The sequence below is a fragment of the Styela clava genome, chromosome 2 (genome assembly GCF_964204865.1).
Source record: "Styela clava chromosome 2, kaStyClav1.hap1.2, whole genome shotgun sequence".
Taxonomy (NCBI): domain Eukaryota; kingdom Metazoa; phylum Chordata; class Ascidiacea; order Stolidobranchia; family Styelidae; genus Styela; species Styela clava.
Genome location: NC_135251.1, coordinates 12,775,127 through 12,803,075, shown reverse-complemented (window position 1 = coordinate 12,803,075; position 27,949 = coordinate 12,775,127). Strand labels below are relative to the sequence as shown.

General features: G+C 33.5%; 2 protein-coding genes and 1 long non-coding RNA gene across 3 annotated transcripts in view; all 3 read left to right on the top strand.

The window, feature by feature from the left end:
- Positions 1-27,949, top strand: part of LOC120336373 (fibropellin-1-like) — a 276,545-nt gene that overhangs the window by 27,928 nt on the left and 220,668 nt on the right. The gene's annotated exons all lie outside the window — the stretch shown is intronic.
- Positions 16,381-21,623, top strand: LOC144431290 (somatostatin receptor type 5-like). Its single transcript, XM_078119215.1, has 6 exons — positions 16,381-16,523; positions 17,081-17,243; positions 18,288-18,469; positions 19,495-19,609; positions 19,984-20,178; positions 21,513-21,623. The coding sequence occupies exons 1-6, from the start codon at positions 16,381-16,383 to the stop codon at positions 21,621-21,623; spliced, it is 909 nt and encodes a 302-aa protein (XP_077975341.1).
- Positions 22,578-24,726, top strand: LOC144431281 (uncharacterized). The gene is made up of 2 exons (XR_013479906.1): positions 22,578-22,710; positions 23,505-24,726. It is a non-coding gene; the product is annotated as an uncharacterized LOC144431281 (long non-coding RNA).

Here is a 27,949-nt window from a genome sequence, read left to right as displayed (position 1 = left end):
CGGAGTCGTATTCTCGAATACTCCGGTGATTATTCGGATCCGGAACCGGAGGCTGATTTGTAAATTAGGCCCCTGATGGAACATTTTGTTGACGCCAAAGCCCTGTGATGAGAAACCCAGCCATTGGTTGGTTTTCAGTCGCATTGTTTGTTGTTGATACAAAATCAAGCAAATTACACTCGATTTCTATGAAGCCTAGGGAAAACTATTTTAAAATGATCTATTACTGAATACATTTTTGCAATTATGCTGCCTAACTAATCAAACACCTATTCACGAATGTTCAGATGTATTTCAGAGGATTGTCGCATTGTAGCATGCAGTCGTCTATATAGCCAGTGTATTCAACTTTTAATACCAATGTTTCCTATATAGATTTGAAATAAAATGTTTGCTCTGTTTGTTGTCCACGTGAAGAATTCTTTTTGTTGTAACCTTTGCACGTTATTATCAAAACCATGTGCGATGGTGACACGAAGCCCAGTTCACTCATTTTAATTAAGACGAGACTATTGTGACAGTGATAAATACTTCGATTTCACGAAGCAAAGGTATTAATATATTTGTCTGCGCTATGTTTAAGCTTCTGATGACGTTCCTGGTATTCAAGATTGTTTATTTATAAATATACCTCGCGATATGAAAACGAATAAATAAGTCGGCGTTTTACGAAGAATGGTGTAAATTTAAACATCTGTTCTTATTTAGTATTGTCTTGGCGCGATAAATAGAAATAATATGAAATTGTGCGCAATGCGCAGTAACGTCTCCTCAGTACATTCTCGGAATGAATACTCACTGAGCCGTTGTTTACTTCGCGGAAGGTAAAGTGCACATTAGCTCCCTCCAGTGATCAGACGCTGTAATTTCGACAATTCAGTACTTTTTTGCAGACTAGTAAAAGATAGCCATTTACCTAAAATGATAGTCAATTCAACAAAACAGAATGCCGAGTAGCAGAATTGCTATACAAAATATCACGAGATGTCTAATACATCAACACATGGCGCGGCGTTTATGACGCTTCGTCTGGCCCAGTGGTATTCAACCTTTTCTCTCTCTTGGCCCATTTCGGTGGCTAATCAACTTTTTCATGCAGGGCAAAAACTACAAGAAAAACAAAAACTAAAAGAAAAACTTTCACTTCAATATTAATTAGAATGAAAAGCAGCATCATTATTCACTGCTATTGCAATAAAAAATTAACTATAGTGACACAAATGAGACCAAATTTTCCATAGCAATTAATTGGCTTGTGGGTCGTGGCCCACTTAAAAATGTGGCCCAGCAGTGAACCATGGCCCATTGGTCTAGAATCGTCAAATTACAGGACAGAATTCTGCCGAACGCCAAACAAAATCAAATGAAATGCCACCAATTGCCATTAGTGATGCATAAAAATCCTATGTTGTTGATAATTTTCATTTCAAACTCAAATCGATACGAATAACAAGGATCCGTTGAATCAAGCAATTGAAGATGTTCGACTACATTACAATTTAAAGAGCAATTAGAGCCTTCTGTTATTATAGATTGTCGCAGAACCTCACAAAACACAAAATAGCACTTCAAAATTCGATATTATTCTGAAACCTTATTTGTTATGCAATAGGATTGTAGAGAAATGTATATATATATATATTATACGTCATTACTTTAAACCTAATTCAGGCTTCCTTTAAAAATTCTTGTAAATTCTGACCAAAAATACTCAAATGGATTGAAATAATCAAATGGCACTTATTATTATCATGGTATACAATTAAAAAAAGCCTGAAACACTCGGTATTCCTAGTTGGTGTCGCTGCTCGATTCCCAGCTTTGGTTCCCTGCGACTTCTCTTCCCCAGTAAAATTGTGTAAATTTTCATTTTCTTGTAGTTTGTGCTTTTTTTTACTGGCTGGAAAAATAAACTTGACTTGACTTACCCAAGCTAGTACTAATCGAGCTCGACGTTGCTAAATTTCTGAGATCATTTAAGAAAGGGTGTAATCAACGTGGTGTGATCGTAGACCAGGGATGGACAGGGTTTTTGGACGAGGGGACAAACATTTCGACTACCTAGACTGGCGGGCCATGTAAGCGTGACGTAAAGTTACATTTTATGAACAATATTTACACTGTTACAAAAGCAAAAGTGGAAAACAATAAGCCTCGTTCGAAAACAAAATTTAATCCCAATCTCAACTAATCCCTTGAGCTATTTTAAGCTCAACATCAAAATTTGGTTTTAGTTTGGTTGTGACAGCATCAGGCGGGTCAGATTGAACTACGCAACGGGCCGGATGTGGCCCGCGGGCCATAGTTTCCCAATGTCTGTCCTGCGTCAAACACGCTTTCTATACGCCTATGTATATTTAGGGAAAACTTTCATAGGTAGAAACCGAAGTTGCGTAACTTTGTAAACAATGTTCAATCAGAAGAAATTCTCAAAAATATCGGACAAATGGAATGAATAGATAAGCTTCGTTATCTTTTCGTATTGAAACTTCTAAAATGAATGTGTCTGTTGCAAGTTTCACAGCTACAGTTATCAACAGTATTGTCGAATATATTCTCCAAATAAAGACTTTTTTGATAATTGAAGCAAAATATAGAGTATAATTTAATCGTAATCTTATGATAATATTCAGTTGTGTTTTGAATCCTTTGTTTTGCAATTTAGGAGCGAAAATCGAAACGACTGAAATAGCCCTTGAAATTTCCACACTTTAAGTTAAAATAGCAATCTTCAAGATATTTAAAACGTATGCGATATAAATTTATCTTTGTAAATGTTAGACAATACGGTTTACGTGATTTATGGAGATTTTCAAACAATTAACCGTTGGAAACCTTATATGTAGATAAAGCTTTACTGGCGAGTTTAATTAGGAGTTAATCATTGCTACATTTCTAGGAAATTAGACGATTGAATGGTATTGCAGCATGTTGATGCATATTTGCAGATTGCATCAGGTTTATCAACTTACAGGGTTTGTCTTGGGGTTCACGGTTTTGGATACGAATTACTTTCAAAGTTTCTTGTACATAAAATCAATTTTGCAACGTTAATGTTTCTTGATAATACAAAATCAAGCAAATTATATTCGATTTCTATTATGAACTCCAGGGAAAACTGTTTTAAAATGATCTATCTATAACTGAATACCTTTTTGCACTTATGCTGCATAACCAATCAAAATATATTGACTAATGTTTAAATGTATTTCAGAGGAAGTTTGAAGAGACTGGAAGTATTTCATTTCTGCATAACCTACCCAAATTATTATTCCCGTCTGATATGTTAATATTGGGTCTTGAATCCGGCATTGGAAACGTATACAATGCGGTGCTGGACAAACCTCGAACTATAGAATTATTAAATTTCACATTTCAATAGTCTTCTAGTATTCTGGTTGTTTGTGAAATACCTGATTTGAACTCCCATTTAAGTACATATTACTTAATACCTTATCATATACTTTGAGTGACAATTATGCTAATTCGACCTCGTTACTGCGGCATCTGTTTCAATATCTTAGTACTAATAGGTGAGATAATTGAGTAGTATACTTGAGTATGTAGTAAGTACACTAGCTTACATACAGAACCTTATTATATGACCTGTTATGGGCCTGACCCGCGGACTATCAAACAATGTATTATTCACAGTTGCTAGCGGTGATACTGAAATTTTGGTAAATTGTATTCGATTTTTTGTCAGTATTCAACGTTTAATTATGAACAATTATAACACGGGAGTTTACAGATCAAAAGAACGGTCTGTGAGAAAATTTCAACAGTGTCAAAAATTATTAAAACAAAATTTTGTGATTTAAAATAAAAAAATTTACAAAACACTTTTCTACTAATTGATAACAAGAAGTACAACGGAGGATGTTTTCGTTACGATTCAGAACAGCATACGCTATCATACAACGCTACAGAACATAACAGAACACTATACGCTGTAATTGATTTGATTGTTTCAACTTTTGAGTCAATATCAGAGCTTCGAATGAGAAAAAATCTTTCGAATTCGGACCAGTATCAGTCTATATAGTGTCGAATTCTCTCCATACTGGGGGGTTGATACTTTCATTTTAGTTGTAGATTTAGTAGGTACCGGTTAACACATCACTTGAAGCACTTCGAGTCAGTCCTGTCAGGAAAACTGGTTATTATAAATATTCCAGGAAGCATAAATTTTGTAAAAAAAACTTTCAGAAATCAAGTATACTGCGAATATTTTGCAACTGAGTATTAATCATAATTTATATATGGTTCATCAGTTCATTTGTAAACGAATTTCCGCCTAGAAACTTTTTTGTTGCACAGATTTACATTTATTATTAAACTGAATATATATGTTTTGAGTATTTCCGTGATATGCTCATAATATTTAATTATGTAAATAATTACATTTGACCAAAAATTCATTTCCTTCTGACGCCATCAATATACCGTTCGAGTAATTATAGATGAAATTGTAAATATAGCGTAAAGGGCAATGCCGATTTTTGCTTAAAATGACGTTTTATTGTGTTACGGCAAGATAAAAGGTCGTTCATCAAAATGCTGAAATCCTTAAAAAAACTTTGTTACAAAGCCATGAATCCAACGCGTCATTATCGTTTGACGTAAACTCATTTCAAGAAAAAATGAATTATTGAAGATTAAACATTAAAATAGTATAGGTGAACCCAGATCACATTTTAACATTTCATGAATATTTAGTATCGCTTATATATTCCAACTTTTATATGAATGAACACTGTTAATAATAATTATAAAATTCACCTATTTCACAGTAACTTCGCCACGTATGAATGACATTTAAAAATCAACAAATTTACCAAACTTTGTATAGTATATTTGAAAAGTAATTTTCATCGGAATATATTGAAATTCATTTTCTTGAGTACTCAATTAAACGTTTTTGGAATATTACGTTGCGTTTACGTACGAATATAACACGTCAAGAACGTACAATTCAACTAATACCAATTACCAAAATGAGTTTAATAAGAATAAAACTAATAAAATATTATATATATATATATATAGTTTTCCAAACTCTTAGTTGAGGCATGTTGAAATGCATTAACGCTATGGCATAATAATACATTGTGTAGCTTGCTGGTAACTCATAATACTGTGTTATCGTTGACATTAACATTTCCTTATCTAGTAAATTTCACTCTTTGTGTTCTTGATAACTTGATGATTCAGGAATGGTTTATAACATCAAGGAACATTTTTGTTTATTGTAAACAGATCAATGGATTTGAGCTGATGTCATTTGCAAATGCTTTTTCATTTGCAGATGTCAATGCATGGCTCAGCAACCAGCTAATTTTCAAGAGTACGCTCATAAAAAATAATCGAAATTCTGATTAATTTTAAATGTAATTCACCGCTTATTAAAAAAAAAAATAAGGTTCGATAGCAATCATAATTATCTGATGAAGCATGACCTGAAAACGAAACAGTAAACTTACATACGATGCAGGCAGTTCACCAACTCTGTAATATTAAATATGTTCAAGGAAATGAACCTAATATCTTACAGACCGATTTTGATTGAAGTTAATTACATAGGAAATAGACTAATTATGGGAATTAATTCTCAAACTGTAATTAAGCCTTCAGACGCTATCCTGACGCATTAATTAAATCCTGTCTTGTGAGAACATGGATATTTGGTGTAGTTCTTAGAATGACTTACTCCTTCACCTGCAGATAATTATCACTTAAGATAATAATCAAGTCCTAACCACCAGGAAGAGGGCATTACTGCTTAAGCGTGTGAAAAGTAACTCTCAGCGGTCTAGTGAATTTGTTTTAAATCAAATTTAAAAGATGAAGACTAACTTAAACGTAAAATGAGTTCATTATAGTAATAGTTTATTTCATTTTCTGGTTCAAACAATCAAAAACAAAGTTTGCTGAGTAAGGTATTTGGCCTGCTGGGTGTTAACCAAGGAAACCCTTTAAGGACTCAACCTTTATTTACTATAATTCCCGTATACGTCAGTAAGCAATAGACGTTCCTGTTAATCAATAATGAGGATTTTGTTATTGTAAATCATCTAATAACACATCATATTGTCATTATGACCATATTCAGAACCAACTAATTATATTTGAACAAAATAAGACATTCGTTTATGAATAGTTTGCCCTTAATTTGGATCGTTAAATTTATTACACCGATGCACCTTGAATAGGTATGAGACCGCGTCATAAGACGTATATAAGGTTAAATTTTCTAACGTATGTTATACAGTCGCATATGTACAGTATCAAAAAACGGAAATTCAACCTAAAAACCGTCGCCTTACATGAAAACAGCAAGCGTGAGGTACGTATAATAGTTGTGCGTTTTCTATGCTTTTCTGTAATATTTCAATGTTACTGTTTTTACAAAATAAATTAGGATAATAACTGCAAAATTCTAGTTGTTCTGTCGTAACTTTGTCATAGTATTCTACATATGCAACTGACTAGAAATCGTGTGTTACTGTTGATCCGCGTTCTCGGAAACAGTTGCCACTTAAAGAAAAAAGCGTTGGTATATAAATGCAGAGCGCGGTCGTGTTGGGCATAAACGACTGGTATGTTGGTCACAGCGCAACTGGAAATCAAGCTGTTGAAAATTAACGATGATGTCCTGGGATACTGAGCACCGATCAAGGCAAGCATCAACAAGACGTTTTGGAACTGTAAAAAAACTAAACGATGGATATACTTGACTTCTTCACTTTGTTTCTCTATTTTGAATCAACATCGTAAAATCAATGTTTATCATCGCAATGGACTATACTTGAATGGATTATTTGTTAGGAAGCAGGCTGTTGCATGCCGTAATGCATTTCTCGAAAAATTCAGATCTTTTCTTCGTTTAGCAATACTATATAGATTATCCTTGAGGACTCTAAAGGAAGAGGAGAGGAAATCTATGTTGCTTACACGAACTGAAATGATTTTTCGACTGCACTGTATTTCCTAATCAACAATCGGCCAGGCGATGGCAAGATTTATTTTAAGAAGATAAAAACGCACGCACTGGATACATCAGAATTATACTACAAACGAAAATAAACGCAATGTAAGTATTTGATACAACTTTGTACTGTTAGTATATTTATTCAAGTATATCATCTTTTGTGTATTGAATACATTATCTATTTTATAAAATATATTATACAGTTTATAAGCCGTAGTTCTGTAAATGAATTAACATAAAAATCATCATTTCTCTATTATATTATACTTATATTTTTTTTCTATTTTCAGGTCAATAAAATCACAAGTCGATGTAAAGATAAAGCAAGTTCCAGAATCGAAAAAAAGTCTTTCAACGTATCCCAGTGCACTTCTCTACAACTAATAAAACAGAATCGTCTGCCTCATTTTCACAGACAGCTATATTAAAAATTAGCCATCTATGCTGACGAATTATGACTTAAAAGTTTATGAAACTGTATAAATGTGTTTTGATGGAATGATGAACGACCATTGTACATGTCTTGCTGCCAGTACAAGAATATACTTTTCTCTTTTTGTTACTTTGTCGACTTTGATTATATGCTCAATTCGTATATCTATTTTTATATTGCAATGTTTTATACTTTAAGTTTGATGGTTGAATTTAGTGGTTTATATGATTAAGAGCACTTTTTAATTACATGTTTGGAATTAAAAATATTTCATTTGTGAAAATATAATTTTCAAATAAAGCTTGCAAATGTGTTCATCTTACGAAAGATCATTATATATACCCATCAGTGAAAATAGAAACGTTTAAATATGCTCCTATTTGCCATGTAAATGGCCGCCGACCTAGCAATTAATCCGCCTAATCCGCTTGCTTGCCTTAGATATTGTATAGGCAAGATGGAACAATGAAAGCATTAGAAAGAGTAATATAGACAGTTTGCAATGTAGTTGCACGTCAGTTCTTAAACTTTCTCCGAAAATCAGCTGTTGTGATAAGTTGGTCGCGAGCCCTTCTTATCATCGTAGTTTTTAGACCCTGCTGTTTATAGAGCTTCAGTTGCGCTGAATTTGCCAGCGGCCATAGCTGTTTTACAGATGGGCACCTCCTACATTTTCTTAAACCTGCTCTAGCTGTAAATAGCTATTTCAGTGATAGCTAGGGAGCGTTCGTTCAACCCTGCTTAAAATAAACAAATTTCAAACCTCAAATCGAAAATAATTGAAATTTAATATAAGGTTTTGATTTAAATTCATAATCGGATTATTTGGAATCAACTTTTCTGCATCAAATTTCTTAGCATTATCATAATATTTCAGATACGTTTAAATAATCAATATCTCGTTTCATGGATATTTCTCATAAGAAACATGTAAACAAAAATTTCTCCCTGTCCCAATTTTGGAATAGCATTTTATGATAAAACCTGAAATATGTCGTGTTTTACTGGTAATTAAATACTAAAATTGGCATTATTGACGCTCGTGACATTATTGCTTGAGTTATTTTTTGATTCCACTAAAAATACGCGTTGGTTATTTTTTCCATACTAATAATAGTGGTTTTGTTTTCACAAATAGTCAGCATACTTATGAACCTATATAAATTCGAAATCGAAATATATCGCAATTTGTAGTCTTATCAAGAGATTTCTATTATGCTTAGATGCTCGTATTTGTCAACGCCAAAATTGAACAAAACTGTAAGTTTTCTCGCCTCGTGAGGTACTAATTTTGGGTTTCAAAATAGCCGTGTAGCGTACTGTAAGGGAAGAAGCTGAACTTGAATGTTCGTTTTTCGTAGAATTCTCCATGAGTTCGAATGCGCATTAGCAAAATTACAATCCAGATTGTATTTGCTTTGAATCAGTTCATGATCAAGTGAACAACGAAGATTGGATGGTTTGAAAGTAAGAGATCCTGTGATAAAATATCGACTAGAGAACCGATTTTATTTATTTTCAAGGAAAAAATAAATACTGATATATTTATTGTTAGTAGATATATGTATAAATATCTGGAAACAAAGATTGTATAAATACCCATCCGATCATTTTTTATGTCATCTATGACGTATGATTTCTCAGCAACTTTGAATCATTCCAAACCCACATATTAGTAACATTTCATTGATGCGAAACTACTTGCAGATAACCTTTGTGAATCTGAAATATTAATCTAAAAATAAACACAAAAATCCGTTGTGACGTCATCAAGAACACGTTTAATCTTTAAGATTTATTTGCATTTCGCGGTTTCTTACATAGATCACTGTATTCTTTGTATTCAATGTAGTGGTAGTGTTGCTACAAAATTTAAATATTGTGCGTAATCATTATGGGATATATACAATGCAACATAATGAACTAGGAATGGTCGTCTAATACAGTGTTTTTCAACCTTTTTTGTACCGCGGAACACTTTTTTTAATCTAAAATTATGGCGGAACACCAAACAAGATTTTTGGAAATAAACTACATTATACAATTAACTGACATCGATCATTCCGGCATGAAAATAAAATAACGAAATTAATAATATAGCTTATCAACTTTAGCTGGAAAAGACGTGACACATTCCGATTCAGAGCTACAAGAGCTAAAGTACGGTACAAATATATGTTTTTGCGAGTTTGCTCATGATTAGTTAGAAACAGAAATGGTATTTTAATGTGATATTTCTCAACGGCTATCAGTTTCTCGCGTTTTTTTTATACGCAACAGGAGTCCAGAAGGTTGCAAGCCGATTTGGAAATTAATAGAAACATTGAAAATTGGCAAACAAGCGATTTTTACTGTTTAATTTCGTCATAATCGCTACTTTTTTTGCCCCCTGAACGTTTTCCTATTACCGCCTTTGTTCTTGTGCACAAGTATTAATTCTTGCCGATCGGTGGAGATCGAAGTTTCATATTTTGGTAAAACTATATGCTTTCACATCGGCAACATATGTTAATGACATGAGGGAGCGATTTTAAATCCCCACCTAATTTTATTCTGATATTTATCTTTTGCGCCGGCTTTGATCTAACTCAGGGTGGTCCAAACACAGGCCCGCGGTCCACTTGTGTCCCGCAGCTTCATTATCTGTGGCCCGCGTTTGCAAAAAACGCATTTGCTGTTATTTCGTTATAAAAATAACCCGAAAAATCTCTTGACATATTGTTACATCACTAATGTCACTGAATTGACTAGTGTTATGGCTAGCTGAGGCAACTAGCGAAGTTGAATGATGTGCTTGGCAGTCTAAATTGTTATTTGGCTCTTAATCTTTTTGGTCGGGAATATATGCTAACAATTTTGGCACCATAGAAAACTCAAAATTGAATGCTGATTCTATTAGCATAGGTTGGCTATGCCTGATAATTAAATAGTAACGGTATTGCCTAACAATGTAATTCATGTCGGATATTTTTTGCAACCAGCTCAAACAGTATTTCCCAAAATGCCGACAATATGTCAGAAATTATATAGTAAATACCCTCCCTTACCTCACATTTGGTAATCAATCAGTTATTTGTGAGTTATTTTGTAAACCCGAGTTTCAAAAAAAAGTTGACAAATTCAAACAGATTTTCAACTGTATGTGGGAGGGAAAATACCACAACGCTTGCTTGATATGCCGGCAAATTGTGTCGGTGACAAAGGAATATAATTTAAACGGCATTTTAGAATCTTGTGAGCAATGAGCCTTTCCAAAGTTAAGATTTTGCTTTGAAAATCTCATCGATGTTCGGAAGCACATTCACTTGCAGAAGCAGTTTTTCCGTTGTGAAGATTTTGAAATTTTGCACTAAATTTAGACATAGAATGATTTTTGCAGGTTTTGGTAAGTTTTTTGGTGTTTTTTTGCGTGTTTTACCTTAATAAATGACTAATATTGATCAATGTGTTTGCACAATAAACGTGCTCGTTTTGTATTGCACTGTTTACATATTCTTGACATTATTGTGGCCCGCGAACAATGCAAAAATAATTTTGTGGCCCGTGGAGCCGACAACCTTGGACCACCCTGATCTAACTTATCGCCGTTTGAACGTCCAAATTAAACGTCCCAGTTTTAATTAAGCGAATAATATTATCATTATCGACAACGGGATGCACACATTTATTAAGACGATAATTGAGTTTCTTATGCTCCACTCTGGTGTCAGTGTTATTTCCGGAATAAATCAATTAGATACTGTGATTAGATGAATCTGTAATTGCGCGAATCCTGAATGTTGATTTAAAAGCTGAAATAAAAGCATTTCTACGTGGTCATTAGGCGAGATGAAGAGCACTTCTTTAACGAAATCTTACATGCGCGACCTGATGCCAAAAAAATTGTAAACAATTTTGTGCCCAATTGCTTTTGTGCTGATTACACGCTGATTAGAATTAATCCCTTCAAGTTTTAACGTTTTATTTTCCAACAAAACAATACCGCGACCATTATCATAGCTAAAATCGTTACCTACAAATTCACAATTTTATTTACGGAATTTGCAATTCAACACTTCACATGACGATTTTAAGATGATGCCACGTCCTAATTATTACTACAAGAAAAGCCTCAAAATGCAACGAATGTAATCAAGTCCGATGATGATATTTTTGAAACATTATTTGGTCAAGAATGGAATTGATCACTAAAAATACACGCCGAGATATTAGAAAGTCCATTGAAAGGGAATATGGCCTGTCATTTCTTCTCTGGTTACAAGTTTTTTATACCGACTTTCCAAAACTCTGACTCGCCATTTTAAAATCAACGCTATTTATATTACTCGAATGACGTCATAATACTTCAAAAAAGCAATTTTTCGCGGAACACCTGGAGGTCTCTCGCGGAACACCGGTTGAAAATCTCTGGTCTAATAGTTACATGATTGAAATATTTTCATTTGTCTCTCCGCGCTTTTCTTTATGAAAGGCTCAAAAAAATGTTGATTTTAAGTTGAATAGCAAATAGTCTTTCTGTTTTGTTTGTATGAAGGAATTATTTTGATTTAATTTAAGGCCAACAAATAAATAAACTTTATGAAAGGATTTTATGTAAAATGAAACTATTCACGAAATTTTTTTCAATTCAGACAAATATTTTTGCCTCCTGCATATTTTCCCTCAAATGCCGGGTTTAAATTCTCAAAATGAGTCATATGAGAAAAAGTAAATGAAATAACATTCTCAAAAGCTTCCCATTAGAGCAATTAACATTTTAAGACAATGGGAGTAACGAATATGAACAAAGAAGGTCGTGATTATGTTTAGAAAAATAGTAGTTCAGATTGTTGGAAGAGACATAATTGCATATAAGAATGCCTTAAAATTTATTTATACTATTCCGTTTCCTGATTTGTAACAAATAGCGACAATTTATTTCAGACAAACAGTTAATTAGGTATTGCTCGCTTATATCTTGCATATTTATCCGGTGTGCCTTTTTCAGTTACTTATTACACTAACCAGCGGTGGGATTCAATTTTTTTGTCAGCCGGTTCCATCATACAAATGTTTAAAAACTACGCTCAAGTTATACGTAGTGCAAATTAATGATATTGTCTAAGGACACCAATAAAAATTATGTCGACGTGTGTATTTCATTCCTAACTTGATACTTACCAATTTTTATGAAGTTTGTACAATCAGAACATCGTTAATTATTACCCACAATGAACCACTGTCAAACTATCATACACAACTCCAGCGTTTATTTGCGACGATCTTTCGGTGGTGTCAAGACCGTTGCCAGAATAAAATCCTGAAATAGTCTCAATATTCCATAGTGACGCGATCGAAAGATTAGTGATTGATATGTATATTTCATATTTATTACAGTTCTTATCAAAAAAGTAATACAATCTTTATGTAAAAAATTGGCCTGTCGGGCGGTTCTAAAATTCCGATATCTCCGTAAACTTGGCATTGTTTTTCATTTTCCCTTAGATCTATCCAAGTTGCGAAAAGTTACGAAAAGTTAGTGTGACTTGTGAAATTGGAGCAATACGCGAGGGATTACAGTACTGTTAGCGCGAAATGCACATTCGACATTAATTTCAGCACAAGAAACGTAAACAGTTTCGCACCGCGTCCCACGAGTGTACGAGTGCATTTTTCACAGAAAACGTTGCGTACCCGGTAGAGAATTTTAGCCTAGTTTGTCACAGCTATTTCTAGACTAATTTTTCATTGCTACTATTAAAACTACAATTCCTAAGGAGGCAAATGATGATTGACTTATCTGATTCATACTTAAATTTCCCAAGCACGACCAAAAACTAACGAATAGTATTCAAAATCGCAAAAACGAAGTATTGTTTACAACCACGAATGAAAATCTGTCAGGGTGACAAAAGTGTCTGAGCGGATGCCAAAAGGCTTATTACGAAGACGATGCTTGGGAAAAATTCTCTTGGAAAAAAATTTCGCTACTTTTACATGTTATTGCGGGCCGGATAAAATGACGCCGTAAATGACGCGGGCCGTAGTTTGGTGACCCCTGTATTAGAGCAATTAACATTTTAAGACAATGGGAGTAACGGATATGAACAAAGAAGGTCGTGATTATGTTTAGAAAAATAGTAGTTCAGATTGTTGGAAGACACATAATTGCATATTAGAATGCCTTAAAAATTTATTTATACTCTTCCGTTTCCTGATTTGTAACAAACAGCGACAATTTATTTCAGACAAACAGTTAATTAGGTATTGCTCGCTTATATCTTGCATATTTATCCGATGTGCCATTTTTCAGTTACTTATTACACTAACCAGCGGTGGGATTCAATTTTTTTGCCAGCCGGTTCCATCATACAAATGTCATATTTTCAGGCGGTCCTGCTACAAAAAGTCATGTAATGCTAACCGGTTCGCTGATCTCATAAAATTTTGTGAGACGGTTCTATAGAACCGGTGCGAACCGGCTGAATCCCACTACTGACACTAACCTGTATCAGCGTTGTACAATATCTGTTGCTACTAGAATATCTCTCAAGAATCCTCACGACTCAAGGTCACACAAATAACATAATTAGTACATTTATTTATTTTCTGTATCAGTGTTTTTACACTTGTGTTTGTGATGACAAATTAACGATTGACTTTTGCATTTTTATATTAGAATATCAAATCATTTTTAACTGACGATGGTGCATGTATAGTCAAAGCTACAGGCTATACAATGGATTTGGGTATTTCAACTATTTGATCGGGGTGGAGATTAAGAAATTATCCTCCTATTACAACGGGTTTCATGGAAGTATCGCATTTCTTTGTTTATGTAATTTATTTTTATTATAGGTGGCTCAACTTTTATGATGGCTTTATGGCGACCATGGCACGTGGGTATGAATTTGAATAAAGACAAACCTACTGAAGTTATTCATGTCAGAAATAAACCGACATTTATCAAAAGCTAATGCCATCGAATAAATGAAAAGACACCGAAAAAGTTTTCACGTTGGTGCCACTGTCAAACAAATGTTCAAAGTCGAATCTTTTTTTTTTAATAAAGTCGAACTTGAAAATGTAAAAAATTAAATTGCAGTAGCGAGAATAGGTAAAATTCATGATATATATATGAACATATCATATCATGAAGAACAAAACGGCAAAAAATTTCATCCTAAAAAATTCTCAGTCAAATAATTATAACATGTTTTATCGACATCCGTTAGTTCCATTGTTCTGAAGTGTTGATTAGTTTCTACTACCAAATGAGGTGGGCACGGCACACAATATATTTATAGCGATGTGTTTGTCCGTTGGGTTGCGCTGTATGCCATGCAAATTAAACATAAAATATTTAATTGCCGCCTGTGATCTGGCCCGTTGATCGAGTTTCTTTAGCTGAAAAAAAGAATCTTAGCAGTGTGCCTTGTAAGATATCGTACGCTTTAGTAAGGTGTGCAGCTGATGTTGTGAATTTACTTCAAACAAGAGAGCGATGTTCAAATATATGGACACGGAAGCCAAAACAAAGGAGTACGGGTATGCAATCTGCTAGAGTAGACTACTGGTACCGTGAACGCGGAAAAGCCACAAGCTGCAGGATTTTTGATGACGTCATCGCATCCCAAAAACGAATTTCATAGAGCCCACAAAAAAATTTTGAAATGAATAAAAGTATTAGCGCCTTCTAACCGAAAATACAATCTTTAACCACCGAAAAGCAAAACAATTGGTCCAGTAGTTATTGAGAAAAACATTTTTATTATAACAATAAGAAGAAAAATACCAACAAGAACAACAACATAATAACAATAAAATCTATAGTGCCATTTCGTGTCTAATAAGGTCTCTTCGAACTAAAACGCATTCGCATATTGATAAGGAATAGTACACTAATAAAACCACGTTTAAATAGTAATTTGCAAAAGCCAAAAGGGTAATTGATGATTTAGATATGAATAATTTAAAGATGAATATAAATTTCTTCTACTAAAAAAGTTAACAGCGTTAAAAATAAACGACGTAGGAATGGAATGCACGCGCATTTACTCCCTATTATATTCCTATTTCCCTATTTTTTGACTTTTACGAGAAAAAACTCACTAGAATAATAAATATGTCTGGTAACAGCATCATCGTACTTTTCCTACTATTTGGGGTTGGGGAAGCAAAAATTAAGAACTCATTACATGCTTCAACAATGTTCTCAGAAATAGCAGTAATGTTGAACGTCACCATCTGGCAGGGAATACCATCAACTCATTCTCAATGGGATTTTTACAAATATAATTGAATACAGGACGATTTATGTATGTGGATGATTATTTTGGAACAAAATGAAATTGGAAGTTGAATTCATTGTTCTTTTTATTTCATATTAATATATTTTTTTTATCGCGAATGTGTTTCGTTACTTTAGTCATATTCATTTGATAGCGGGAAGTTCGAAGTATGCGTAATATATTATGAAACCGTTGGTTATACGAAATTGGGGGAAATAGTAAGGAATATAACTTACTGAGAAAATTCATGGCACGAATTTCCTGACGCAGATCAGTTGAATTGTAGAGATATCTATTCATTACTGTTTTCCATGTAGTTTTATTTGATAATTGAAAAAATATATTGAGTATATTAGATGACTATGGAGATATTTGAAGTCATTGTTATATATCGCAACTGATGGGTTATTTGGCTCAATCAAAAATACCTGATAACTTTTCTTCAATATATGCGTAGTTTGACATTTTATATGTTTAGGGTAATATGGCGGGGTAAATATAATCCAATAGTGAAAACAGTTAACTCGCAAATATTTATGCTTAGAGCTTTGTCAAATTGTCCAAGTTGTAAAACATATTATGCTGCCATAAAATGACGATTTCAAATATCTAATATAAATAGAAGAGAGTAATAAATACGATAACGTTGTTTCAGTTATTTGATATAAATAAAATAATATATTGCCATGGAAACAGTTGGTGAATTGGACGCAGGAAAGAAAGCTGAGATTGGCGTAATGTTGATTGTTTACTTAGCTGGTGTTGTTGGCGATCTACTTGTTATTTTCGTAATTCTATATCTCAGCGAATATAAAAAGATCACCCATTGGTAAGTCGTAAAATTTGGGTAAGTTATATAATTAAGGTATTAAGACTCATATAATACTGAATATGATTTTATAATATTTGTTTAAGCGTATGCAGCAGAGGTACAAGAAAAAGTACACTCATTTTCGATCATGAAATATCATAGGAAGAAATCGGTACTCCAGAAGTATGTGCATCAAGTTGGCGGACACCGAAACGTCGTATGTGTACCAGGTTAGGGTTAGGACATAATTTTAGGTACAAATACTACGGGAGTCGCTTGGCTCGTACTAGAACTAAAATAAGAAAAATTGGAATAAATTTATGGACCAATCCTAACCTGGTACACATACGACGTTCCGGCGTCCGCCATCTTGGTGCACATACTTCTGGAGCGCCGTAAAATCTTTACTGAGAGTTGATAAAATCTTAGGGTTTTTTAATTTATCCCACATGAAAAAAAATCCGATCATTTTAATTTCTGTAAAATTTGACACCGTTGTAATGTAGTCAAACAATTTAGCTGCAAATATGATCTGTTTTAATTTTTTTTATATAAATCTCACGAGTTGTGTTTAGGTATGTACTGCAGCTCGCTGTGGCCGACTTGATATTTCTACAAACTATTCCTTTCAAAATATCTGAAATTACTCACAAGGCATGGATACTTCCACTTTGGCTTTGTAAAGCTAAGCAAGGTGTTTTATATATAAACTACTACGGATCTATCATATTTCTCACGGTAGGTATACAATCTCGGGTAGTTTTTTTTACATCATGTATCACCCGACCTGAACAACATAATGATCGTATTTTTGACCTGGTTATATAAAATATTATAAAAAAATCGTTATTCCTAACTCTTATTTACCTCTTTCAATTTTGCCGTGAAGAAACAATTTTCATTCAGTCTTTTCCGAGTAAATTATAGGACCGATTTGTAAATATTGCCGGCAGAGAACCCGAAAACGACACCCAACACCCCTGCCTGACACGCTGCTAGCTACGTTTATTTAATATTTATTCTACTATGTGATTTTCAAATAAATTGAAATGTACAAATTATTTATTGTTTCTTTTATGCTTTAACACGATCGATAACAATTTTGAAGTGAAAAACGAATCCCATAGAGCAGGGCTACTCAACTATTCTCACCAAAGGTCCGTTTAAAAAACTTCAAAATTACTGGGGTCCGGACATTACAGAAAATTTATTTCATTGAATAAACGAGACTTCAAATGCAATATTAAATTAAATACAAGAGCAATGAATGGCTCACAAATGTTGCACATCGGTAGCTGTGTAGTTAAATCGTAGCGAAGTCATCCAAAACTTTAAAACCTTGCTTATATTGCCAAAATATACAAGCAGACGCGGTCCAAATTCAATGGTCGAAAGGTCCGGATTCGGACCGCTGTCCGCCAGTTGAGTAGCCCTGCCATAGAGTACACAAAATTTTCGAATAAAAGTAGTGATAGCAACAATCTTCAACCACTGAAAATTTATTCCTGTAAACAATAAAAAGCAATTATTCCTGTAGACGCATAGCCTACTTTCGTTTCGGATATCAGTTCTTCTAATTTGCTAGCTAGAACTTTGGTTGATATATCTTCTTACATTGTATCCAAGATTCGTTTTAAGGCCACAGCTTAATCCCGTAATCCAGTTTAGCATGGTGGAGACCGTTAAATTCATATTCATTCACATACAATTTTCTTAAATCGACTCGGATCTCCTGTTAGATTTTATCATGCTATCATTGCATATGAAAAATATATGTTTCAGCTTATGGCGTTGGATCGTTATCTAGCAGTTTGTCACGGACTATCAAAGCTGTCACATAGAATACGGTCTCGACGAACCTGCTATGTTATAACTGCAATTGTATGGATCGTTGCAATTCTCATGTGCATTCCAGTCATGGTGTATGCGGATACAATCGGCGATGACCCTAATTGTGTTTGCTCGTAAGCTATTTAAATTTACATAATTTGTATTAGAAATACAATATATTTCATTTATAATATTTCATTTGAACATAACATGCAAAATTCAACACGGATTTATAAATATATATTTCTGTTTTAAAATTTTGCAAATTATTGGTAACATTTTATAAATTATGATTAGAATGAAGACTTTATGGAGTTCTGTATAACTGAAATATACGGAATATTAGTAGGACATGAAAATTGTAAAGCCAAAGACCACTACTACTATGTATCAGGATCAGGAGATTTTGACTATTCTGAGTAAATTTGAATTTATGTACTTATTACAAACTTATTTACAATTCCTTCCTTTTGGGTTTGCGATATTTCAGAATATCATTGACGAACATGAGCTTTCGATCCCCCGCGCAACTTCTTCTTTCAAATCATCCATTTCATTGTGCAAACATTATTTTATTACTGGCGGACACATAAGTTTTAAAAATATAGGGTTTTTCTCAGGAAAATAAATTTGACAGTAATTGCTTGAATAAATCCATTCCCTCCCTTGCTCCGGTAACTGTAGGACTTGAATCAAAACAGTAACAGCGCGGTTCGCCCAGCTTCCGATAGACGCAATTCGCCCAGCTGGACTATGAAGTCCGAGGGTGCAACCTGTGATTCAGATGGCGATTTCATTCACTTGCTAGACGGCCCCATTAGCAGCAAATCGATATTTTATTGGTTAACATACGGTATCTCGGAAATGATCATATTTATCCAGAGGAAAGGAAAGCCGATAACATGGCATAATCACATGGCGTACCACGGCCTCTCGTCATGTTACCAGTCCTAGCCAAGCTGCGTACTAAAACATAACATAAAACCTAGCTATAGGTATGTGTTCAACTGAATATAAATTCGTTGAATCCAATATGACACTTCCAAAACTCAGAGTGTTAAATCAGAGTGATAAAGTCTCAATACTAAAGTTTGCGAAACAATACTTTTTATGGTATTAAAAATATCAACCAAGCAATGTTTTTTGTTTATTTTTTTAGTTATTCATATCCGGGAGATACAAGGATTATTGATTGCGAATACTTTGAAGAAGACATGGGACATGAGGCATTAATTTTGTTCAACTCCATCGTCATGTTTATCATCCCGCTAATTGTGAGATTTGTGAAAAAAATTCTGTTATTATTTGTTATGAATATATACTCAAGTTAGAATAGCAAAAGCTAATATAGAAGTGAAATATACTCTCTAAAATTTGTTGAAAGACCGCCTATTTGACGGTATTAACCTTGTCGACAGAGAAACTCATGGGTCGATTAGTGAAACTTGTTTATATTCGTTATCAAACTTTATATGGAATACATAGTCAAAGAAGAAAGAATGAATAACAATTTTATTATCGAATGGCTGAAAACTGTGCAAAACATATTTGATAATCAGATACTTTTGTTGGTGTATTATTTTCCGCCTAGACTACTACAATCATTAATTTTCATTTTTCTATCAGCCTGATATGTTTGTTTATTTAGACAATATCTGTTTGTTATATGCTTATTATTGTTCGTCTAAGAAGACGACATGATTCTTCCAGTGGGGAAGGAAGAAAACAAAAAACGAAAGTAACCATCATGTGTGTTGTTCTTGTTCTTTTGTTTGCAACATGTTGGATACCTTATTACGTTGTGCAAATTGTGAAACTGAAAGGAATTCAAAATGGGACAGAGGTATATTTATATATATATATTGTCATTTTTGTAAATAGTTATTGAATGAAACTGAGCACTGTGTGTTTTTAATTTGTAAAAAATACGCCACGGATTCCGTTCTTCCTGGTTTCATTGCTATATATAACGTAATTACTTATCGATCTTTAGATCGGTAAGTATATTGATAGGTATTTGTCTGTTTGTCTGTCTGTCTGTCTGTTTGTCTGTTAGATGCACGCGATATCTCACGAAGGCGTGGATGAATCTGCTCCAAATTTTGCATGTGCATTCATCATATCTTGGACCAGAAATCTATTGATTTTGGATGAATTATGTCGTATAATTAGCGAGTTATTAATTAATTAGTGATGAGACACAAAGTGTCACTATGGAATAAGAGCGCTGTTTTGGGGATCCTCTAACTTTCGATCGATAAGTCTTCGGTCTCTGACCGATATTCTCGTTTTCAATTTGGTTAAGCATGAATTGCTTCAACATAATGGGATTCGGAATTTACCAATCAAAATAACACTATGAATACCACTGAAATGATAAACAGGGGGGTCATGAATGCTTAAAAAGTTTACGGAAAGAGACCACGAGCCATAAAGGGTTGAGATTCACAGCGCTGGAGACTCGTTTTGCTTCCCTAACACACCCAGCAACTTTAAACAAAACGTTCTTTCAAAGTTAGCCTAAAAATTATGCATAATGTACATAATGCATGCATAATGCATAATGTAAATTTCTAACGGATAAATATGGGCAATTAATATTTTCCCATTTTTATTTAACGTTCAGTAATTGAATTTAATCACTTATCGATCTCGATCGGTAAATCTGTTGAAAATAGGTATTTGTCTGTTTGTCTGTTAGACACTTTCGTATGTTACGCGATATCTCACGAAAGCGAGGTTGAATCCGCTCCAAAGTTTGCATGTGCATTTAGCATATCTCGGACCAGAAGCCTATTGTTTTGGGATGATTTATCGTATAATTAGCGAGTTAATAATTAATTAGTGATGGGACACGTGGTGTCGCTATTGAGTTAGAGCGAAGGGATCGAAACCGCAGTTTAAGTTTTGGGAGATCCTCTAACTTTCGTCGCTGCGAATGATTGTGTGCGTAAATTGAACATGCGGAAGATCGATAAGTCGGCGGTCTCCGCTCGCTATCTAGTTTGCCTCTTCAATTATATTTTTAATTTGCATATTTTTTGAACAAACAGTAACTGGTAGAATGAGTCGTTCGAAAATAAACAGAACTAAGTACAAAGCAACTAACATTCAGTTTATTGATTGACTTTCAATAGTTGATAATATATATTGTTTATTATAACATTTTTTCTACAGGCTTACTGCTCTGGTCTAAATACCATGACTATTATATTCCTCTATCTCAACTCGGCTCTCAACCCTTATTTGTATAATTTTCTCGGAACATTCGGAAAAAGAATCAGGTAAAGAACAAAACTATGAACAGAATAGTTCAAACTCAATTTTGGGGCTTAAATATACTTTTCGATTTTAACCTACGTTCAAAAGACGTACACAATAGAGCTAAGATCTGAAGCCCGACCCGAAATTCGGACCGGGTCGGGCCTGATATGTCAATCATTACGTTCGGGTTGGGTCGGCCTTCTCTATCGCTGACATTTTTTTAAATAAGGCTTTTCGGCCATGTTTTGGCCACGAGAGACCGTGGTCTGCAAAAAATCAGAAGTTACCTCATCAACACGACATATACTGTACTAAACACTTGCAATTAAATGAACTCCTAAATAAAATATGAAATTTCGGGTTTGCTTCGGGCTCAGGCCTGCAAATCCAGTTAATTAGTCGGGCTCGGGTCGGGTTCGATACCCACAACCTGGGTCGGACCGGGCTGGAATTTTTGGGCACGATCTTACCTCTAGTACTGAATACGACTCTTATATTCTATATTCGTTATTGATAGCACTGAAAAACGTTCAACGTAAATCATATAATATCATATATATATATATATATATATACTTTATAAAAATGACTTCAAAATCCCGGTTTGAATTTTAACAAAACCTTCCTGGCTTTACGTTTTGCACTTTTTTATTTTTAATAGTTCAATGTTTATAGGATGAGTAATGTCTTGAAATATGTTATTTCATACAAACTATTTGGGAGCTATATCATATTAAATCAGATATTTGTCTTTGTTATGTTATCTCGTTCTCTAAGAAGAGATCAAACTCAAAAATTCATAATTATCAACCAACCATCTATAAAATTAAATAAAAATGAAAAGCAATAAACATGCCAAATAATTCACACAATCAAATGCACTATCACATATATATGACGATAATTTAACAAATATGCTCGGGGACTCACTCTGGTAATTCCTTCAGACAAATTCGCAAGCATAGAAGAACAAAGACACTGATGTCGACAATCAAACTCGGCAAAGCTGGGAGAAAATCGGATTCATTTGCTAGTAGTTCTGAAACTGCTAAAACGAAGAAAAGTAGCATACCAAGCGAAAAGTTCAGAGTAGAATATCTTCCAAAAGAAGGTGAGCCTGTCTATCGTATACTTTGAATTAGAGATCATTCAATTTTTAAGATTTCGCGATTTTTTTTAAATAGATTAAGAAAGGCAGGGCTCGAAGTATGGATTGTAGATTTTATATTTTACCATATTTGCTTTTATAATTTATTTCCGTCCCACACTATATTAGTTTTAAAGCTTATCTGGTTTTAGTAACTTGCAGATGGTTCCCGTTCATTTGAACCCACGTACATTTGGACCCACGACAATTGCACCTGCATACTATTGCACCTATGGAAATATTTTTTTGTTTTGCGGATATTTGAACCCATACTAACCCTAACCCATGGATTTTAGCACCCGTATATAGATTGAACACGCAGATATACACATGGATTCAAATATACGTGGGTTCAAATGTACGGTCAACCTTGCAGATCTACGCCCATGGACCATGTCAGGGAACTGGCTATCGTGCATATTGTTGTTATACTTATTTTGATATGTATTGGTGCCCTTGTTTATTTCATTGTATTACCCTATTAGTACGCATCAGTATTAAAGTGCTAGTTACAAGGGTTGATTGCTGCACGAAGGCCAATAAAGTTTGGCATACACATTGCACTGCGAAAATATTTACCGATGAAAATTGAAATAACAAAAATTAATGGCTGAAAATCTAATAACCGCCATACCTTGTTTTAGGATGTATAGGTCGAGCAGCTCATGACATTACAACTTTCTTTAAATGGATAGTATCCATATACTCACTATATTAACGACAAAATTTTTGTCACTACCATATTATAATATTTTCAGAGGAACCTTTGACTATTACGAATGTTTACGAAGACAAGCCCACGTCATCGGGAACTCAAAAATGAAAGAAATGTTGTCAACGAGCCGATATAAGCTATGATTTTTATATATAAAAAACCCTTTGGATGGTTTTTTGTAAACTAATGTTATATGCTAAATATACATAAGGAATACTTCTGTATATAATTTGGTGTTAAAAATTATGATTTGATGACCATAAATCAACGTCCCAGTAAAATCGTTTTTCAATATTATTAATTATTAATATATGTTGACTGAATAGTATATATATACATATTTTTTCCGTAATGTTATTCAAGATGATACATAATATCTATTTTTATGTTTTCACGAGAATTCCATTTCATTGTTATACATTGCAGAAACCACGTAGCCTCGTCATGGCGGCTAATAGAACTATCGGGAAAAAACTGTTTTTATTAAAAATTGTTACCGAATTGGTGGGCCAGTCAGTTTTATATTATCATCACTAATGCATATATTCTTGATGAAATTACTCTACCGTATTAATACTTCAATTCTGCTTTGATGTGGATGTGCTGTAATTTCTCTTTTATAGCATTTAACATTGAGCCGCTCTGTGGAGTTTTATTTCCGTTTCTTCAAACCTGATCAGTTCAAAATAAAGTATAGTGACTCATAATGCACCAATGCTGCTTTACTTGTTTCTATATTCATCTTTACGTATATTGTAAATAATGGTGGCCAATTCTGGACGAATACATTTGGATGCAGTCACCTTTCCTGCTATTACTAGAACACAATAAAAATGTGTAATGTGTATTTCACTTTGCAAATGTTTTTCGCATATAATATTTGTGGAAGTAATGTTACAAAATCGTTAAAATAGTTTTGCTTTAATATTGCCACATTGTCTGAAATTCTGACACAATGATTACTAGTGCAGTCTACAACGTCTTTATAAATCAATAAGATCAAAACTCGAAATTAATCAGTCAAGTACCGTCGTACCTAAATGACCTATTATACATATATACGATATACGATAGTTATAATCATCATGACACGATGTAATTTTCAGTTAGTTGTATATTCAAATGTTTGTTTGATAAGTTTTGCAACAGATGTGTAACGAATGAGAATGCGCTCCTTCAGTTCACTTTGAAATTGACCTCTTCCTATTAATTGGATAACAACTGCGGACATTCAAAATATTATGGTATATTCAATAGGCCAATTGACCTTTTGTTTTTCTCTTTTTTATTTCACCTTTTCCCGATGCCCTTTGCACATAAATTTGAAACGGTCATTATAATATTACTTTATTGTCGTGGGAAGGTTTCGTTGTTAATTCTATAAAAACATCACTGTTGAATATATTCTGGATCGTATTCTAACAAATGAAACATTAATCTTTTTGGTCGATTCAGTTTTCCAAAAAGTTTCAACTATATGCTTATTCATTTGCTTTATATACCTGTATACTCTTGCTATATTGATTCGAATATAGGTATATGTTTTTCGTTCGGGTAATGCTAATTTCTACAATTAAAAGATACTGTATTAATATAAATTATATATATCATCTATTCTCAATACGTTGCTTATTTTTGGTTATGTAAATTGCTTTTGTGGCGATGGCCTAATATGTCCAGCTATGCGACCTAATAATAATACTCTCGATAATTTTTACCATATTTTATGATTCAAAAATAGACTTCCAATCTAAAGATTTTATTTATGGTAGCCAAAGATTTGTTTGTTGAGATGGTTTTTTTATTCACAGAAAATGCAACGCGAACAAAATTTTCACAGAAATTAGAAATCATATTTATATACGTATTTACACAATATACTCTATTGGTCTATTAATAAAAGTGTGTTGATTATTCTTTATAAAGCCTCACGCTTATTAAAATATAAACACCAGGTCATTTGACAACTGTATTTAAATATATATATAGTACAGAATCTATATCAGGGAAAGCGTTGGATATTTATTTAATTTCTTTTTTTGGTAAATGGTCTGAAAACTGTATTTCCAAAATAGATTTCTTAGCTAAAAATGTATAACCGTATAAAAATAAAAATATTATGGATGTCTGAGCTTCATAGCGTCCATGAAACGCAGGTGTTTATTTTGATAAAGAGCACGAATTGAAGTTATTTATGTCGGAGAGCCCACATTTTATCCAAAAACAGAATTATTGAATAGACTTAGATGTACATATTATTGTATCGTATTGTATTGCACAAAAATATAACCGGGATGTCTTTTAAATAGCCATCTACCTAGACCTTATATTTGAAGAGTAAATATCCATGAAAGTCCGATCATGCTAAAAAAGGTTTCGTTTGCCATTGTATTTAGAAGCACTGGAGGATTTTTAAATAATATCCCCAAACAAAACACAATTCGACAACTTGAATCAACATTTTTTTTGCCATCGTCAGCATGCTTTCGATCCTCACATCATCCTTACATTTAGGTCAGTATGTTTATTATCCAGACTACCATTTGACACTATGAAACGATAAGCACTCGATACTACATTATGATCACTCAATGGCTATATCTACTTGGCGCAATTTTCGTATTTTGATGATCCATATTATGTATGTGTGTTGAATATAAATAATCGACTTTATTGCGTGCGAACTATAACAATAGCCGTCAATCTGTTTGTTGCTTACCAATTAAATTTATTAATAAAGTTTCGAATGCAAATATACACAAGTTTCCGAATTTTCGAGATTAGGCACAATCTTTCTTTTTTTGATACGCAATTTTCGTGATATTTTTCATGCAAAAGAGGGCTCCCTGTTTTTATAAATAATAGACAATTGGTCGCCATACATAAATTGACTACATTAACCATGAACATACCTTATTACTTATCGATCTTGATCGGTAAGTATGTTGTTAGGTATTTGTCTGTTTGTTTGTTTGTCTGTCAGTCTGTTAGACACTTCCGTATGTTACGCGATATCTCACGAAAGCGAGGTTGAATCTGCTTCAATTTGCATGTGCATTTATGATATCTCGGACCATAAACCTATTGATTTTGGATGAATTATGTCGTATAATTAGCGAGTTATTGATTAATTAGTGATGGGACACACGGTGTTGCTATGGAGTCATATCGAAACCGCGGTTTCTGCTTTGGGGGATCCCCTAACTTTCGATCGATAAGTCGTCGGTCTCCGACCTATATTCTTGTTATTATAATTGAAATAAACGTTGGCAGCGAATGAATCGGCTAACAAGCTAATTTGAGGACGAAGAGAATCACTCTGACTTATTCATCAATTAGCATTAGTGTACTATTATTGAAGGAGTTTTTCATTATTTAGACATATTGATTCAGATACATATTTGGATATTTTAGGTTGAATAAGCTTTTGAAATACTAAGTTGCTGACTTATTTAAACTAAAATCTTAACTTGTATCCATACCGTTTGATTCTCAATCTGTTAGGACTAAAACAGATTTTTAACTTGAAGATTCTTAACTTGCTATAATAAAATCAGAAAAGTTCACACATACACACATACACACATACACACACACACACACACACACACACACACACACACACATACAACATACATACATACATACATACATACATACATACATACATACATACATACATACATACATACATACATACATACATACATACATACATACATACATACATACATACATACATACATACATACATACATACATACATACATACATACATACATACATACATACATACATACATACATACATACATACATACATACATACATCAAACACGCTCCAATTCAAACGTAAAGCCATTCCTACCCATTATTATAAGTTGCTTACGCCTTCTAGCGATAAAAGTTTATAGGGTACGCCTCCCGTCAGAAATTTGTGATGTGTGAGACATGACCCGCATTGGCTACAATATACTGAAATGAAATGAATAATATTGTTAGGTGTACTCTTATTTGCTCAAAGACATTTTGGTGAGGAATAATTGGAATAAGTATACGACCTTGTAAGCTGTCCCCTATAGAGGGTTATCCCGGATCAGGCAGTTAGCGGGATTAAAAATTGAAAAAAATTGTTGGGCAACTGAGCTTAGGCTAATGTTGCAAACTCGTGCGACTATTTGTATGAAAATATATCATATTTTCTAACCAGTTTATCTTGGAAATTAACTCGCGAACATAACATAAGTTATCGTAGAAGGTTTCTGTCAATTTGGCTGCTCATTCATAAGATTTAAAATGGAGTGTAATATCTTTCTATGTATTAGAAGAAATTCGTACATATGAATAAAAATATTATACCCAGAAACGATTGAAAACATCTTTTATATGTAAACACACATAAAAGGCATACAGGCGAACTGTCACGCAGATCAAAAAGTCCCAATTATTGTACACAAAGATGTCTACCAAAATGTTATCCGACGAGGGA